Raw genomic sequence first — 18,833 nt, forward strand, 5'->3', positions numbered from 1 at the left:
TATGAACATTATAGAGCTTTTTAAATGAAACAGTAGAAGCCGTATCGCCCCCTACGCTTCCTGTAGTGTATTACAGTCTGTCAGAGCGACTGTGTGGATCATATGAACATTATAGAGCTTTTTAAATGAAACAGTAGAAGCCGTATCGCCCCCTACGCTTCCTGTAGTGTATTACGGTCTGTCAGAGCGACTGTGTGGATCATATGAACATTATAGAGCTTTTTAAATGAAACAGTAGAAGCCGTATCGCCCCCTACGCTTCCTGTAGTGTATTACGGTCTGTCAGAGCGACTGTGTGGATCATATGAACATTATAGAGCTTTTTAAATGAAACAGTAGAAGCCGTATCGCCCCCTACGCCTCCTGTAGTGTATTACAGTCTGTCAGAGCGACTGTGTGGATCATATGAACATTATAGAGCTTTTTAAATGAAACAGTAGAAGCCGTATCGCCCCCTACGCTTCCTGTAGTGTATTACAGTCTGTCAGAGCGACTGTGTGGATCATATGAACATTATAGAGCTTTTTAAATGAAACAGTAGAAGCCGTATCGCCCCCTACGCTTCCTGTAGTGTATTACAGTCTGTCAGAGCGACTGTGTGGATCATATGAACATTATAGAGCTTTTTAAATGAAACAGTAGAAGCCGTATCGCCCCCTACGCTTCCTGTAGTGTATTACGGTCTGTCAGAGCGACTGTGTGGATCATATGAACATTATAGAGCTTTTTAAATGAAACAGTAGAAGCCGTATCGCCCCCTACGCTTCCTGTAGTGTATTACAGTCTGTCAGAGCGACTGTGTGGATCATATGAGCATTATAGAGCTTTTTAAATGAAACAGTAGAAGCCGTATCGCCCCCTACGCTTCCTGTAGTGTATTACAGTCTGTCAGAGCGACTGTGTGGATCATATGAACACTATAGAGCTTTTTAAATGAAACAGTAGAAGCCGTATCGCCCCCTACGCTTCCTGTAGTGTATTACAGTCTGTCAGAGCGACTGTGTGGATCATATGAACATTATAGAGCTTTTTAAATGAAACAGTAGAAGCCGTATCGCCCCCTACGCTTCCTGTAGTGTATTACAGTCTGTCAGAGCGACTGTGTGGATCATAGGAACATTATAGAGCTTTTTAAATGAAACAGTAGAAGCCGTATCGCCCCCTACGCTTCCTGTAGTGTATTACAGTCTGTCAGAGCGACTGTGTGGATCATATGAACATTATAGAGCTTTTTAAATGAAACAGTAGAAGCCGTATCGCCCCCTACGCTTCCTGTAGTGTATTACAGTCTGTCAGAGCGACTGTGTGGATCATATGAACATTATAGAGCTGTTTAAATGAAACAGTAGAAGCCGTATCGCCCCCTACGCTTCCTGTAGTGTATTACAGTCTGTCAGAGCGACTGTGTGGATCATATGAACATTATAGAGCTTTTTAAATGAAACAGTAGAAGCCGTATCGCCCCCTACGCTTCCTGTAGTGTATTACAGTCTGTCAGAGCGACTGTGTGGATCATATGAACATTATAGAGCTTTTTAAATGAAACAGTAGAAGCCGTATCGCCCCCTACGCTTCCTGTAGTGTATTACGGTCTGTCAGAGCGACTGTGTGGATCATATGAACATTATAGAGCTTTTTAAATGAAGCAGTAGAAGCCGTATCGCCCCCTACGCTTCCTGTAGTGTATTACAGTATGTCAGAGCGACTGTGTGGATCATATGAACATTATAGAGCTTTTTAAATGAAACAGTAGAAGCCGTATCGCCCCCTACGCTTCCTGTAGTGTATTACAGTCTGTCAGAGTGACTGTGTGGATCATATGAACATTATAGAGCTTTTTAAATGAAACAGTAGAAGCCGTATCGCCCCCTACGCTTCCTGTAGTGTATTACAGTCTGTCAGAGCGACTGTGTGGATCATATGAACATTATAGAGCTTTTTAAATGAAACAGTAGAAGCCGTATCGCCCCCTACGCTTCCTGTAGTGTATTACAGTCTGTCAGAGCGACTGTGTGGATCATATGAACATTATAGAGCTTTTTAAATGAAACAGTAGAAGCCGTAACGCCCCCTACGCTTCCTGTAGTGTATTACAGTCTGTCAGAGTGACTGTGTGGATCATATGAACATTATAGAGCTTTTTAAATGAAACAGTAGAAGCCGTATCGCCCCCTACGCTTCCTGTAGTGTATTACAGTCTGTCAGAGCGACTGTGTGGATCATATGAACATTATAGAGCTTTTTAAATGAAACAGTAGAAGCCGTATCGCCCCCTACGCTTCCTGTAGTGTATTACAGTCTGTCAGAGCGACTGTGTGGATCATATGAACATTATAGAGCTTTTTAAATGCAACAGTAGAAGCCGTATCGCCCCCTACGCTTCCTGTAGTGTATTACAGTCTGTCAGAGCGACTGTGTGGATCATATGAACATTATAGAGCTTTTTAAATGAAACAGTAGAAGCCGTATCGCCCCCTACGCTTCCTGTAGTGTATTACAGTCTGTCAGAGCGACTGTGTGGATCATATGAACATTATAGAGCTTTTTAAATGAAACAGTAGAAGCCGTATCGCCCCCTACGCTTCCTGTAGTGTATTACAGTCTGTCAGAGCGACTGTGTGGATCATATGAACATTATAGAGCTTTTTAAATGAAACAGTAGAAGCCGTATCGCCCCCTACGCTTCCTGTAGTGTATTACAGTCTGTCAGAGTGACTGTGTGGATCATATGAACATTATAGAGCTTTTTAAATGAAACAGTAGAAGCCGTATCGCCCCCTACGCTTCCTGTAGTGTATTACGGTCTGTCAGAGCGACTGTGTGGATCATAGGAACATTATAGAGGCTGTTTTCTTGTTTTGACCTTTTCTGAAAGTCTAAATTGAGATTTATCTGTTGGAACCGTCTGTGTGGCGAGGTGGTTAGGTGGTTAGCCCAGCCGCTCAGTAATTAGTCACTGAAGCCAAAATATGAAACATTTCTGAGAAGAAGCCATTCGAGCGCAACGATTCAGGTTTCAGTCACTCTGAAAGCGTCGCGCTGTATTTTCCACTGAGAGTGCAGATGCTTATCGCCCGGGTGCTGAGTATCTTCCACGCGGTGCTGTTACCACGCTGTAACGAGGCTCGTCTCCTGGAGCAGGACTGAGATGCTGTGATTGAAATTCTGTGCTGGTTGTTTTTCAGATGTTGAAGGAGGTGGTTTTGAAGACACTGAAGCATCACGGGATCTCCAGTGAGCATGAGTGTTTCGAGGCTTGCAGCCGGAGGCTGTTCGACGTCTCCAAGCTGTATCTGAAGGTATCGGTCGCAGTCACCCGGACGTCCACCAGAGCAGATGCTGTAACAGTTTCTGCACCGCGTCCAACATTGCACCTCCTGCCGTGCATCTCCTTTAGCTCCATAGACGAACGCACACACACAGAAACATACAAGAATGATGTCATGTAGTAAAATTCATATCCATTCATATCCAGTTAAGTTGCAATAAAATTTATCAAAATTCAAGTGGAGATCAAATCAGGTATCTTGAAACAGGTGCCTGGAAGTTTAAATGAAAAGAAAACCTACCCGACCTACGTATGAACTGAGGGGTGTGGCTGTATATTCTAATGTCTTTCAGTGATTGACAGCTCTCAGTCTAACATTTGAAGCCTGCTGAAGCACTGAAACCCAGCTAAACACGATAGCATGAGTGAAGCTGAGTGACGTGAAACAGCATCTGCATACGGGTGGTGGTTAGCTTTCCCTTGGTGGTTAGCTTTCCCTTGGTGGTTAGCTTTCTCTTGGTGGTTAGCTTTCCCTTGGTGGTTAGCTTTCTCTTGGTGGTTAGCTTTCCCTTGGTGGTTAGCTTTCCCTTGGTGGTTAGCTTTCCCTTGGTGGTTAGCTTTCTCTTGGTGGTTAGCTTTCCCTTGGTGGTTAGCTTTCCCTTGGTGGTTAGCTTTCCCTTGGTGGTTAGCTTTCTCTTGGTGGTTAGCTTTCCCTTGGTGGTTAGCTTTCTCTTGGTGGTTAGCTTTCCCTTGGTGGTTAGCTTTCCCTTGGTGGTTAGCTTTCCCTTGGTGGTTAGCTTTCCCTTGGTGGTTAGCTTTCTCTTGGTGGTTAGCTTTCCCTTGGTGGTTAGCTTTCCCTTGGTGGTTAGCTTTCTCTTGGTGGTTAGCTTTCCCTTGGTGGTTAGCTTTCCCTTGGTGGTTAGCTTTCCCTTGGTGGTTAGCTTTCGCTTGGTGGTTAGCTTTCGCTTGGTGGTTAGCTTTCTCTTGGTGGTTAGCTTTCTCTTGGTGGTTAGCTTTCTCTTGGTGGTTAGCTTTCCCTTGGTGGTTAGCTTTCGCTTGGTGGTTAGCTTTCCCTTGGTGGTTAGCTTTCCCTTGGTGGTTAGCTTTCTCTTGGTGGTTAGCTTTCCCTTGGTGGTTAGCTTTCGCTTGGTGGTTAGCTTTCCCTTGGTGGTTAGCTTTCCCTTGGTGGTTAGCTTTCCCTTGGTGGTTAGCTTTCCCTTGGTGGTTAGCTTTCTCTTGGTGGTTAACTTTCCCTTGGTGGTTAGCTTTCGCTTGGTGGTTAGCTTTCGCTTGGTGGTTAGCTTTCGCTTGGTGGTTAGCTTTCTCTTGGTGGTTAGCTTTCTCTTGGTGGTTAGCTTTCGCTTGGTGGTTAGCTTTCCCTTGGTGGTTAGCTTTCTCTTGGTGGTTAGCTTTCGCTTGGTGGTTAGCTTTCGCTTGGTGGTTAGCTTTCGCTTGGTGGTTGGCTTTCCCTTGGTGGTTAGCTTTCCCTTGGTGGTTAGCTTTCCCTTGGTGGTTAGCTTTCTCTTGGTGGTTAGCTTTCCCTTGATGGTTGGCTTTCCCTTGATGGTTGGCTTTCGCTTGGTGGTTGGCTTTCGCTTGGTGGTTGGCTTTCGCTTGGTGGTTGGCTTTCTCTTGGTGGTTGGCTTTCCCTTGGTGGTTAGCTTTCTCTTGGTGGTTGGCTTTCTCTTGATGGTTGGCTTTCGCTTGGTGGTTGGCTTTCTCTTGGTGGTTGGCTTTCTCTTGATGGTTGGCTTTCTCTTGATGGTTGGCTTTCGCTTGGTGGTTGGCTTTCTCTTGGTGGTTGGCTTTCTCTTGGTGGTTAGCTTTCTCTTGGTGGTTAGCTTTATCTCTGTAAGTTTCTCTGATTCAAACACGGAGAGACTGAACAGTTTTGTTAAAGCTTTTAAGCTGCCTACTTAAAGCGCTACCCAAGATTAGGACCGTGCAGTTTACATCAAAAGAGGAGAATTTTGGCCATCTAATCGAAATTGTAAATGAGCAAATTAACCTACTTAGAAAGAACAGTTTTAAGTCCTCTAGAGTTTTTGAAATGTTAAATAAAACATAAAAATTACCTTTTGGCAAATATTTTGTAATATTTAAAAGGACAGTATACAAGTTCTTGTTGCATTTAAAATAATAATAATAATAATAATAATTATTATTATTATTATTATTATTATTGTCTTTGTGGTAATATTGAGAAAAGTGGTTCCAACCTTTTGTTTGTGTTTAGAAAGTGTTTATCCAGATATCGACTTTTCAGTTTTCTAACTTTCAGTACTTTCAGCTCTTTGTTTAAATTAGTAGCACCAGGTTGACGAGTTGTATTGCACCTGCATTTGAATGAAAGGAGACTGTATTAAGAAAAACAGAAATATTTTTAATCCAGTTATAATTTGGTATTCAGGTGATGGTGATTTTAGTGTTTTGCTGCCCCCCTGGCTGTGATTAGACCCTCATTTTGAGCAGTGACTGTTTATTAACTGTGTTTTTCTGGAACAGGATCTGAAAACCTCTCGAGGTCTGCACGAGGAAATGAAAAAAGCAGCGGGCAGGAACGCTAAACAGGTAAGAACCCCCCAGCCCCCAGAACTACACCCCCTCTACCTGCCAAACTGGTATACTACTCCCCCACTACTGTTAAACAGGTAAACAACCCCACCCCCACCTCAAACAGATAAACAGCCCCCCCAACGCTAAACAGGACGGTTGCAGTGATAGGGAGGGTTGCACACCTCCATCTCTGCACCCCTCCTCCTCCTCCACCACCACTATGCCCCTCTCCATCACTGCACCCCTCCTCCATCATTACACTCCTCCTCCATCACTGCGCTAATTTTCCATTGCACCCCTCCTCCATCACTGCGCCCGTCTCAGTCACTACACCAATTTTCCATTGCTGCACACTCCTCCATCACTACACTCCTCTTTCATCACTGCACCAATCCTCCATCACTATTCCCTTCTTCCATCACTGAGCCCCTTCTTCCATCACTGAGCCCCTCCTTCCATCATTGAGCCCCTCCTTCCATCACTGAGCCCCTCCTTCCATCACTGAGCCCCTCCTCCCATCACTGAGCCCCTCCTTCCATCACTGAGCCCCTCCTCCATCACTATTCCCTTCTTCCAGCACTGAGCCCCTCCTCCATCACCGCACTGGTTATCGGTGGGGTTAACATGTATAACAGCAATAAATAACTTGAAATAACTTTTCTTTGTCATATAAAATAATTATATATAGACGTTTTTGTCAATATGTGATGTGTTATAAATGCAGTAACCCATCATCACCTGGACACTCTGCTCTTCATCACATATCAGCCTGATGTAAACATCTGTCTGACGCTGCTGGTCCTTGTTAACAGATGTCTGGTATTTGATTCTGATATTGTGGTGTTGTGATTTGTTAGGTGGCGTGTTGAGCGCTCACGCCGTGGACTGTTGCTGCTATGGATGAGTTTGTGCTGTAACTGTTTGTGCTCTGTAGGTGATCGACTGGGTCGTGGAGAGAAACTCTAAGACGTGACTGTAAGAACACAGAGAAGATCTGAGGAGGGTTTAATCCTGAGTGCTCCTCTTCAGTAACACCACCAGAGGAGGCGCCGTTATTAACGTCCACGTTTGTTCTGTGTGTTTATCTTTATATGTTGTGATATGCTGACTTTTGATATCGGCTTGCATTAAAGTTTTTTTTTTAAATATATATTTTTAATGAACATTTTTCATCCACACTGCACTGAGATTTTGACGTCCAGTTTCCATCGCCACTGTTGTTTTTATTGGGTTTTCATGGGGTTACAGTAATCATGGTTCACCAAATCAGTCCTCACAGAATTCACATTCAGCTCCACACAGAAAGGGACCTGGTCGCCCGTCCGGGGAATCGAACCCAGGCCCTTCCTGCTGTGAGACGCCACCGTAAGTTTAAAACCAAAACACATGAAAAAAAAGAAAGAAGAGATTTTGACTTCCAGCACAGGTCACTTCACTTCGGCCACGTGTAGCCACAGAAGAGTCGGGCAGGTTTTTGATGCGCATCATACGATCAAGTTTCCAGACAAGGTCACTTTTGCTACCTGTGTGAGCTGCATCACTACTGACGGCACCTCAGCCTTAGACCAGAACAGTAATGCATGTTTGTTGGCTTTTTTTAGGAAAAAAGGGAAAGACGAAAGAAATGAAGGAACAAAAAAGATGAAATATGGGAAAAGGAAGAAGACGAGAGGAAGGGAGGTAGAGAAGAGAAACAGAGGAAAAAAGGTAAAGGAAATAGCAGAAAATAGAAAGGAAGAAAAAAAGGAAGGACAAAAAATGGAAATAAGAGCAAGAAAGAAGAAAAAATGAAGGAATGAATTAAGGATGAAATTTTTAGAGAATGAAAAGTAAAATATTTGAAGGTAAAGGTGTGAGAAATATTAGAACATCAGAATATTAGATATGAGAATATTAGAACATCAGAATATTAGATATGGGAATATTAGAACATCAGAATATTAGATATGAGAATATTAGAACATCAGAATATTAGATATGGGAATATTAGAATGTGGACTATTAGAATATTAGAACATCAGAATATTAGATATGGGAATATTAGAACTTCAGAATATTAGATATGGGAATATTAGAATGTGGACTATTAGAACTTCAGAATATTAGATATGAGAATATTAGAACATCAGAATATTAGAACAATATTAGAATATGATAATATGGGTGCCGTCTGGTCTGTAATCTCAGTTCTTAGAATCCAGTTTCAGTCTCACACATGCTGGATGTTCTAAGAGGTTCTGCTGCGGAACTCAGGCTGTCAGGGTTTCAGCGCTGATGTGAGGTTCTCACAGTAAAGGTCAGTGCAGGCGGGCTCGACCCAGGCTGGGGGTGTCCTGGCAGCTCCGGTGGGCACATTCCATCCCCACAGAGGCGTATTGTTCTCTTCCCCCCAACTGGGCGCCCAGAGGGGTGATGGGAAACGGGGAGTCGCACCACACGCTGGCAACCCGAACGGCCCTCAGAGACAGAGTGACCTCACAGAGAAAGAATCCAAACCGGACGACTGTTTAAAATGAACACTTTACTGTGATAATTACTCAAATAAACTCGATCAAAAACAAACCGGCCGTTAAAATTCACCTGATTAATGACACGTTTATAAACGCAGTCGTTTTAAACTTGATCTTTTTCCAGAAAATGGTTTGAGTCTCTGGAAGCCTCTGTGTGCTTCACTATTAATCCCTTAAGTCCACTTTGATTGTGTGGCCTTTTTAAAGCTCCGATTAAAGTATTTAAAGGGCCCACGTCCTCTATTTTTCTTGTGTTTTACTTTTGCCCTCTGAGCTCCACTAATGATGGAGAGAGTCTGTGGGAATTTCTGCCCATTCATCCAGAAGAGCATTTGTGAGGTCAGACACTGATGTTGGGCGAGAAGGCTTGGATCACAATCTCTGCTATAGTTCATCCCAAAGGTGTCAGATGGGGTTGAGGTCAGGGTTCTGTGAGGGCCAGTCAAGTTCTTCCACACTAAACTCACCCAGCCATGAATTTATGGTGCTGCTTCTGTCACTGGTGTTCAGTCATGCTGGAACAGGAAAAGTTCTTCCCCAAACTGTTCCACAAAGCTGGAAGATTAGAATTGTCCAAAATGTCTTGGTGCTGAAGCATTAAGGTTTCCCCTCACTGGAACTAAGGGTTCTAGATCAACCCTTGAAAAACAGCCCCATAGCATCATCCCTCCTCCACCAAACTTTACAGCTGGCACAGTGCAGTCAGGCAGGTAAGGTTCTCCTGGCATTCGCCAAACCCAGACTCGTCCATCAGACTGACGGATAGAGAAGCTGACTGGTCACTACACAGAACACGTTTCTACTGCTCCAGAGTCCAGTGGCGGTGCTTTACTCCACGCTTGGCATTGCACTTGGTGATGTGAGGCTTGTGCAGCTGCTCGATTACGGAAACCCTGCCATGAAGCTCCCAGCACAGTTTCTCTGCTGAAGTTGATGCCAGAGGAGGTCTGAACTCTGCAGGGATTGATCAGCAGAGCGTTGGGGACTTCTCTGATCTGTGCTCCTCAGAACTCGGCGACCCGCTCTGTAACTTTACATAGTCTGACACTTGACCACTTGAGTCGCTGTGGGTCCTAAACGCTTCCACCTTTACTTCCACTATAATACCACTCACAGCTGACCGTGGAAAATCTAGGAGGCCTCCTATTACAGCATCCCGCTCGAATTCACTGGCTCTGTAGAGACGTTCTTTCACTAAGTGTGTTAAGGCAGACTGCACGGCTAGCTGCTTGATTTCATACACCTGTTAGCAGTGGGTGTATCATTGCTGTCCAAAAGAAACCCAAATATCTCCAAATCGGTAACTTTGCAGGAGGAAACCTGCCCTTACTTTCAGTGCAAGTTAATGAGGTTTTATTCTAAGTGGTTTTGCAGCATTTCAGTTGGTCCATTCATCATGGCCTCAGCCACTGCTGAGCTCAGACTACGTGGAACACCAGAAACTGCAGAAAAAGTGAGATGCTTGTGGTTTTCTATTTGGACAGTGACGATACACAGTAGACCAGACATGCCCCCCTCAGTGGTGACGTGCAGATTTACGGTTTTTCTCTGTAGAACAGAACAGCGCTGTGCTCTGCGTCTCAGAACCTGAGACAGCTCGATTTGCTGCTTCAGGGACCTCGTTTACACGGCCGCTCTGCCTCCTATTCACGCAGCACAATGAGGGGTTCAGAAACCTGACACTGCGCCACAGAAAGCTGATCTCTGTGCGGTTCCCCCGGGCCTCTGCTGACCCGGCCAGAGGCGGCGTGTAAGAGCCTGTCTGGTCCTCAGGAATGCGGCAGCGACAGTTTACAGGGGGACAAAGGCGTCACACAGAGGCCCCAAACCCAAAACTGTCCAGCAGCTCTCTGGGAGCGACCTGCTCACTGACTCCTCACTGACCGCCGTCCTCATTCGTATCTTATCCAGAGCGACTGACAAAGTGCTTTGTTGTCACTCAGAGAAAGTATCTTGGCTAGTGACCAACAGGTTGGAGAGAAAGTCAGTCCTGAGCTCAGATACTGCTAGAAACAAACGCCCATGTTGATACAGAGAGAAAAGAAACGGAGTGGCAGTCCAGACCGGTCACTTAACTGGGCACCGAGTTCCTGAGTACCTGCTCCATGGGGGTCCTGACCACTGAAGAACAGATGGACTACAGTCTGTAACTGTAGAACTACAGAGGGGAACTATACGGTCAGTGGAGCTGATACAGTGGACAGTGAGTGTAGAAACAGGGAGGTGGTCAGGATGCTAGGCCTGACCGGTGTATATCTTGCGACACCCACCGTCTGATCTCGCGCAGACTGAGGAATCCGATAGAAATCGGACTGAGAGTTTAGATGCACCGAGAATTCCGATTAGCTCAAATCCAGCCTCTTCATCGGATTCCCAGATCGGAGTGTGGTGTTTACACGACCGTGTGAATAATCGGATAACTGCGGAAATCGGACTATGATCAGATTATCGAGGGCATGTTTACACACGCGCTGATTTGCTGATGCAATTCGTCCGTTTCCAACTTTCACAAACCTTGAAAAACGGTCGTGTCTCGTTGGGATGCCCCGGAGGCGTCCAGCCTTTACGTTCAGTTCATCTGCTGATGTTCATTAGTGACCATCTGAGGACAGTTTGGCGATAAACACGGCGGGCAGGATGTAAACGCAGGAACCAACAGCCACCTTGGAGATGAAGAGCTCAGGGTGTAGTCGCCGTCGGTTGCAGGTGTTTGTGAAGCTCTGCACTGTTTTTTTTTCCTCTCCTCGGACGCGAAGGCCACGTGAACCTGATGGACGGCGTGTGGACATGCCCCTTTGACGAGGAGTGTTCAGAGCGCCCTTGCTGACCACTAACCCCAAAAGAACAGCAGGAACAAAGCCGAGTGGTCTGGGATTAAAGTCCCACTCGCTGCATTTCTCCCCCAGAGCTCCACACATCATGTCTGTGTAGCTTCATGTACCAAAATATGCTGAATTATTTCTACGTGATTATTTTCCAGCCTCTCTTTATTCTTTAGAACTAAACAGACTGTTTCTGTTACTGCGCCTTCAATACTGATATATGTAAATGAGCTCTGTTCTTATTGGCTGTGCCATATTCGGTCTGGACTGAAAAACACTATATAACTTCAGTATGAACAAGTGAGGCTAAACTGTTGTAGGCTGAATGGGTGGGGCTAAACTGCTGTAGGCTGAATGGGTGGGGCTAAACTGCTGTAGGCTGAATGGACGGGGCTACACTGCTGTAGGCTGAATGGGTGGGGCTACACTGCTGTAGGCTGAATGGGTGGGACTAAACTGCTGCAGGCTGAATGGGTGGGGCTAAACTGCTGTAGGCTGAATGGGTGGGGCTAAACTGCTGTAGGCTGAATGGGCGGGGCTACACTGCTGTAGGCTGAATGGGCGGGACTAAACTGCTGTAGGCTGAATGGGTGGGACTAAACTGCTGTAGGCTGAATGGGTGGGACTAAACTGCTGTATGCTGAATGGGCGGGGCTAAACTGCTGTAGGTTGAATGGGCGGGGCTACACTGCTGTAGGCTGAATGGGTGGGGCTAAACTGCTGCAGGCTGAATGGGTGGGGCTAAACTGCTGTAGGCTGAATGGGTGGGGCTAAACTGCTGTAGGCTGAATGGGCGGGGCTACACTGCTGTAGGCTGAATGGGCGGGGCTACATTGCTGTAGGCTGAATGGGCGGGGCTACACTGCTGTAGGCTGAATGGGCGGGGCTACACTGCTGTAGGCTGAATGGGTGGGGCTAAAGAGCTATAGCTGAATGGGCGGGACTAAACTGCTGTAGGCTGAATGGGTGGGACTAAACTGCTGTAGGCTGAATGGGTGGGGCTACACTGCTGTAGGCTGAATGGGTGGGGCTAAAGAGCTATAGCTGCATGGGCGGGACTAAACTGCTGTAGGCTGAATGGGTGGGACTAAACTGCTGTATGCTGAATGGGCGGGGCTAAACTGCTGTAGGCTGAATGGGTGGGGCTAAACTGCTGTATGCTGAATGGGCGGGGCTAAACTGCTGTAGCTTTGTGCTGTGTAGTTTGTGTTTATCAGAGTAAACAGTGCATTTGAAACCCTTAACAATGTTTACATCATACATAATGTTACTACATCAAACTTTTATTTAAAAAATTGAGCTTAATTTTCCACAATATTGGCCCTTTAAAGACCCCCAGCACAAAAACACAGAGCCCTTCTTCCACACTGTGAGATTTATAGATTTATATGTGAATTTACAAGGAAACTCTCTCTCTCTCTCTCTCTCTCTCTCTCATACAGATGTCTCTCTCTCTCTCTCTCTCTCATACAGATGTCTCTCTCTCTCTCTCTCTCTCATACAGATGTCTCTCTCTCTCTCTCTCTCTCTCTCTCTCTCTCTCTCATACAGATGTGTCTCTCTCTCTCTCTCTCATACAGATGTGTCTCTCTCTCTCTCTCATACAGATGTGTCTCTCTCTCTCTCTCTCTCATACAGATGTGTCTCTCTCTCTCTCTCTCTCTCATACAGATGTCTCTCTCTCTCTCTCTCTCTCTCTCATACAGATGTCTCTCTCTCTCTCTCTCTCTCTCTCTCATACAGATGTGTGTCTCTCTCTCTCGCTCTCTCTCTCTCATACAGATGTCTCTCTCTCTCTCTCTCTCTCTCTCTCTCATACAGATGTGTCTCTCTCGCTCTCTCTCTCTCATACAGATGTGTCTCTCTCTCTCTCTCATACAGATGTGTCTCTCTCTCATACAGATGTGTCTCTCTCTCTCTCTCTCATACAGATGTGTCTCTCTCTCTCTCATACAGATGTGTCTCTCTCTCTCTCTGTAATACAGATGTCTCTCTCTCTCTCTCTCTCATACAGATGTCTCTCTCTCTCTCTGTAATACAGATGTCTCTCTCTCTCTCTCATACAGATGTCTCTCTCTCTCTCTCATACAGATGTGTCTCTCTCTCTCTCATACAGATGTGTCTCTCTCTCTCTCTCTCATACAGATGTGTCTCTCTCTCTCTCTCTCTCTGTAATACAGATGTCTCTCTCTCTCTCTCTAATACAGATGTCTCTCTCTGTAACACAGATGTCTCTCTCTCTCTCTGTAATACAGATGTCTCTCTCTCTCTCTCTCTAATACAGATGTCTCTCTCTCGCTGTAATACAGATGTCTCTCTCTGTAATACAGATGTCTCTCTCTCTCTCTGTAATACAGATGTCTCTCTCTCTGTAATACAGATGTCTCTCTCTCTCTCTGTAATACAGATGTCTCTCTCTCTGTAATACAGATGTCTCTCTCTCTGTAATACAGATGTCTCTCTCTCTCGCTCTCTGTAACACAGATGTCTCTCTCTCTGTAATACAGATGTCTGTCTCTCTCTCTCGCTCTCTGTAATACAGATGTCTCTCTCTCTCTCTGTAATACAGATGTCTCTCTCTCTCTCTCTGTAATACAGATGTCTCTCTCTCTCTCTCTGTAATACAGATGTCTCTCTCGCTCTCTGTAATACAGATGTCTCTCTCTCTCTCTCTGTAATACAGATGTCTCTCTCTCTCTCTGTAATACAGATGTCTCTCTCTCTCTCTCTCTGTAATACAGATGTCTCTCTCTCTCTCTGTAATACAGATGTCTCTCTCTCTCTCTCTCTCTCTGTAATACAGATGTCTCTCTCTCTCTCTGTAATACAGATGTCTCTCTCTCTCTCTCTAATACAGATGTCTCTCTCTCTCTCTCTAATACAGATGTCTCTCTCTCTGTAATAGATGTCTCTCTCTCTCTCTCTCTGTAATACAGATGTCTCTCTCTCTCTCTCTGTAATACAGATGTCTCTCTCTCTCTCTGTAATACAGATGTCTCTCTCTCTCTCTGTAATACAGATGTCTCTCTCTCTCTCTCTCTGTAATACAGATGTGTCTCTCTCTCTCTCTGTAATACAGATGTCTCTCTCTCTCTCTCTGTAATACAGATGTCTCTCTCTCTCTCTGTAATACAGATGTCTCTCTCTCTCTCTGTAATACAGATGTCTCTCTCTCTCTCTCTGTAATACAGATGTCTCTCTCTCTCTCTCTGTAATACAGATGTCTCTCTCTCTCTCTCTCTGTAATACAGATGTCTCTCTCTCTCTCTCTCTCTGTAATACAGATGTCTCTCTCTCTCTCTCTCTCTCTGTAATACAGATGTCTCTCTCTCTCTCTCTGTAATACAGATGTCTCTCTCTCTCTCTCTGTAATACAGATGTCTCTCTCTCTCTCTGTAATACAGATGTCTCTCTCTCTCTCTGTAATACAGATGTGTCTCTCTCTCTCTGTAATACAGATGTCTCTCTCTCTCTCTGTAATACAGATGTGTCTCTCTCTCTCTGTAATACAGATGTGTCTCTCTCTCTCTGTAATACAGATGTGTCTCTCTCTCTCTGTAATACAGATGTGTCTCTCGCTCTCTGTAATACAGATGTCTCTCTCTCTCTCTCTGTAATACAGATGTCTCTCTCTCTCTCTCTGTAATACAGATGTCTCTCTCTCTCTCTCTGTAATACAGATGTCTCTCTCTCTCTCTCTGTAATACAGATGTCTCTCTCTCTTTCTCTGTAATACAGATGTCTCTCTCTCTCTCTGTAATACAGATGTCTCTCTCTCTCTCTCTGTAATACAGATGTCTCTCTCTCTCTCTCTCTGTAATACAGATGTCTCTCTCTCTCTCTCTCTCTCTGTAATACAGATGTCTCTCTCTCTCTCTGTAATACAGATGTCTCTCTCTCTCTCTCTGTAATACAGATGTCTCTCTCTCTCTCTGTAATACAGATGTCTCTCTCTCTCTCTCTCTGTAATACAGATGTCTCTCTCTCTCTCTGTAATACAGATGTCTCTCTCTCTCTCTGTAATACAGATGTCTCTCTCTCTCTCTCTGTAATACAGATGTCTCTCTCTCTCTCTCTGTAATACAGATGTCTCTCTCTCTCTCTCTCTCTGTAATACAGATGTCTCTCTCTCTCTCTCTCTGTAATACAGATGTCTCTCTCTCTCTCTCTGTAATACAGATGTCTCTCTCTCTCTCTCTCTGTAATACAGATGTCTCTCTCTCTCTCTCTGTAATACAGATGTCTCTCTCTCTCTCTGTAATACAGATGTCTCTCTCTCTCTCTGTAATACAGATGTCTCTCTCTCTCTCTCTGTAATACAGATGTCTCTCTCTCTCTCTCTCTGTAATACAGATGTCTCTCTCTCTCTCTCTCTGTAATACAGATGTCTCTCTCTCTCTCTCTCTGTAATACAGATGTCTCTCTCTCTCTCTCTGTAATACAGATGTCTCTCTCTCTCTCTGTAATACAGATGTCTCTCTCTCTCTCTGTAATACAGATGTCTCTCTCTCTCTCTCTGTAATACAGATGTCTCTCTCTCTCTCTCTCTGTAATACAGATCTCTCTCTCTCTCTCTCTGTAATACAGATGTCTCTCTCTCTCTCTCTGTCTCTCTCTGTCTCTCTCTCTCTCTCTGTCTCTCTCTGTCTCTCTCTGTCTCTCTCTCTCTCTCTCTCTCTGTCTCTCTCTGTCTCTCTCTCTCTCTCTCTCTCTCTCCGTTTGCACTGTGTGATCAGAGTTAAGGTTAAGTGCTGAACAGAGACTCTAGAGTAAATACACGGTACTTCTTCTGGTCCCGGTCTGGAGTTAGTGTTCATTCGGTTTGATTCTTTTTGCTTAGCAAAATCACTGAATGTGGAAATGATTGTGTTTCACTGTCGTTAACATCTCGCTGTAAAATCCACCGATGAGACCGCCGCTCTTCAGCTGTCTGCTCTACAGTCCCTCAGCTCCTCCTCCTCCTCCTCCTGTGGTCTGATTACAGTCTCCTTTGGTCAGGTGGTCTGACGTGGTCTCAGGTGGTCTCAGGCCACTAAGCCGAGTCTGCTGATCTTGGCGGAGAGGAAGGAGTGCAGGATGAAGACGATGGGTTTGGGGCAGGAATGCAGGTCCAGCTGCTGTGAACACAACACAAACTTTACTGTAAACAAACGGAGGAAAAACATCAGATCTCCGTTTTCCCGGGAGCAGCGTGGCAAGGCTGGCAAGGCTGGCACTTCAGGAAAAAAGTTCTCAAAAAAAGTTTGTCCCCCTCCTCAAGTATTACCTTCCTCTCTCCCTTAGTTTAAACAATGACTTCTATTCTCAAAAGACTTCAGGTTTTTTTCTCAAAAAGCCTGTTTTTAAAATGAAAACATTCTCAAAAAATATGTTTTGTTTTAAATAATGACATTTTCTGAGAATTAAAAAAAATAATTACTTATTTTCTCAAAAGTCGTTTTTTTACATAACTCGTTTTAAATAATGACATTTTCTCAAACATGTTTTTTTATCTTAAAATAACACAATTTAAAAAAATTCTCAAAACAGTCTTACTTAATTTAAATAATAATAATATCTTTTTAAAAAGTCCTGTCTATTTTCAATGACTTTTCTCAAAAGCCGTCACTTTGTTAACGAAACCTTTTATTCTTAATTTTTGCAAAATTACATTTTCCCCCAAAAAAATTTTTTTTATGAAAACAAAATATCAGTTTTATTTTAAATAATGACATTTTCTGAGAAAATATTTTTAAAATAATTCTTTTTTTTAGAAAAATAACTAGTTTTAAATATATTTTCTCAAACAAAAGTTTCTTAAAAGTGACGTTTTCTGAGAAAATTCATTCATCTTAGTTCATTTAAATAGACTGCCTCAAAAAAGTCCGTTTTTTTCTCAGTGACTTCTCAAAAGCCATCCGTTTGTTGACGTAACTTTCTTTGTCTTCATTTTCACGAAATGACATTTTCTCAAGATAACCAACTATAAAAATGAGTTACTCTCTGAAAATGCTGAGTTAGTAACTTGAACTGATGACTTAACATGTCCCAATACTGGCGAGATAGAAAGTAGCAACTGGAATAAAACATTAATATTTGTAATTAATGACTTTCTCTGTAATTAATGACTTTCTATACTTCTCAAAGCAATGTTTCAAAAGTTTGAGCGCCCTGGTCAAAGTCCATCTTGTTGTTGGCCTGAAGTGGGAATGAGTTTCACATCCTCTCCAGAAACAGGTCTGCACATTTTAACACCCGATTACCGCTCGCTCACTGAATTGAACACACTGGGGGGGAATAAGATCTAAAGTTAGCAGAGAAATGCCGGATGTAAGTGTGTTCTCTTATTTATGAGGCGGTACTGATGTCGGCTGTTTAATAAATGATGGTTTATTATCACTTTACTCACGATTTCACCCTCTTTGCCCCCGAAATCCAAATACAGCATCCGCACTCCGTCATCTGAGGACATCCGGAGTTTTTCGAAGGGGTAACTGAACAGCGTCTGCCCGTGAGAGCCGTCCCCCTCGGCCAGCACGGAGAAGCCCAGCTCGTAATGAATGACCAGCCTGCAGTCCAGACCTTTATACATGCAGCCTGAAACACACAGTAAAGATTTGGTCTCAATCAAACAGCTTCAGCTTCAGAGTCTCACTGGGACTCACTAAGACCCCCTTACACTATAAGGAGCTGTCCCTGCTCTATAAACGTCTTAATGGTCAGCAGCGTCTTTATCTGACCTGCTGCAGCGATATGAGCCGAGCAGACCTCTCAGATCATTAGGAACCGGTCAGTCAGTCCTGCCGAAGGTGAGGACTAAACCTGGAGAAGCAGCGTGTGCTGCTCTTAAATGGACCCAGTGGGCAGAGAGCGTTAGAAGAGCCGACAGCCCCGCCCATTCAGCTACAGCAGTTTAGCCCCGCCCATTCAGCCTACGGCAGTTTAGCCCCACCCATTCAGCCTACGGCAGTTTAGCCCCACCCTTTCATCCTACAGCAGTTTAGCCCCACCCATTCAGCCTACAGCAGTTTAGCCCCACCCATTCATCCTACAGCAGTTTAGCCCCACCCATTCATCCTACAGCAGTTTAGCCCCACCCATTCATCCTACAGCAGTTTAGCTCCACCCGTTCAGCCTACAGCAGTTTAGCCCCGCCCGTTCAGCCTACAGCAGTTTAGCTCCACCCGTTCAGCCTACAGCAGTTTAGCTCCACCCGTTCAGCCTACAGCAGTTTAGCTCCACCCATTCAGCCTACAGTAGTTTAGCCCCGCCCATTCAGCCTACAGCAGTTTAGCTCCACCCGTTCAGCCTACAGCAGTTTAGCTCCACCCGTTCAGCCTACAGCAGTTTAGCTCCACCCGTTCAGCCTACAGCAGTTTAGCTCCACCCATTCAGCCTACAGCAGTTTAGCCCCACCCACTCACCCCCTTCTCCATTAGATAGAAGTTTTTGTGGAGCTCAGGAGGGAAAATAAAACAGGAAACTGTAGGACACCGTTTCTTTAAGTCATCAGAGTCTCGTTACTCTCCCCCTGTATGAGGAGGAGAACCTGCTCGTCTGCCTTCTGTCCAGCAGAACAGTCTACTGGACCGTCTGGGGGCAGTTAATGTGCGAATACTGCGAGTCGAGCGAGCCGAGCGGGGAAAAAGCCTCGCCTTCTGAAAAGAACCCGCACAATTAGTCCCTCATCGAGAGATT

At 44.7% G+C, this 18,833-nt stretch overlaps 2 protein-coding genes across 4 annotated transcripts in view; one reads left to right on the top strand and one right to left on the bottom strand.

Moving 5' to 3' along the window:
• LOC108413984 (MDM2 binding protein) overlaps window positions 1-6,972 on the top strand; it is a 41,905-nt gene extending 34,933 nt beyond the window's left edge. For both annotated transcript variants that reach the window (XM_017686715.2, XM_017686716.2), the window contains exons 20-22: window positions 3,186-3,299; window positions 5,774-5,839; window positions 6,759-6,972. In XM_017686715.2, coding sequence (XP_017542204.1) covers window positions 3,186-3,299; window positions 5,774-5,839; window positions 6,759-6,797 — 219 coding nt within the window. In that variant the 3' untranslated portion in view covers window positions 6,798-6,972. The remainder of the gene's footprint in view (window positions 1-3,185; window positions 3,300-5,773; window positions 5,840-6,758) is intronic.
• Window positions 6,973-15,761: 8,789 nt separating this feature from the next.
• sntb1 (syntrophin, basic 1) overlaps window positions 15,762-18,833 on the bottom strand; it is a 50,006-nt gene continuing 46,934 nt past the window's right edge. Inside the window, exons 7-8 of one of the 2 annotated variants that reach the window (XM_017686714.2) lie at window positions 17,545-17,732; window positions 15,762-16,270 (exon numbers count right to left, since the gene is read on the bottom strand). In XM_017686714.2, coding sequence (XP_017542203.1) covers window positions 16,181-16,270; window positions 17,545-17,732 — 278 coding nt within the window. In that variant the 3' untranslated portion in view covers window positions 15,762-16,180. Of the gene's footprint in view, window positions 16,274-17,544; window positions 17,733-18,833 lie in introns of both variants that reach the window. The other variant, XM_017686713.2, reaches the window with a different exon arrangement.

Source organism: Pygocentrus nattereri, chromosome 3 (genome assembly GCF_015220715.1).
Source record: "Pygocentrus nattereri isolate fPygNat1 chromosome 3, fPygNat1.pri, whole genome shotgun sequence".
Taxonomy (NCBI): Eukaryota; Metazoa; Chordata; class Actinopteri; order Characiformes; family Serrasalmidae; genus Pygocentrus; species Pygocentrus nattereri.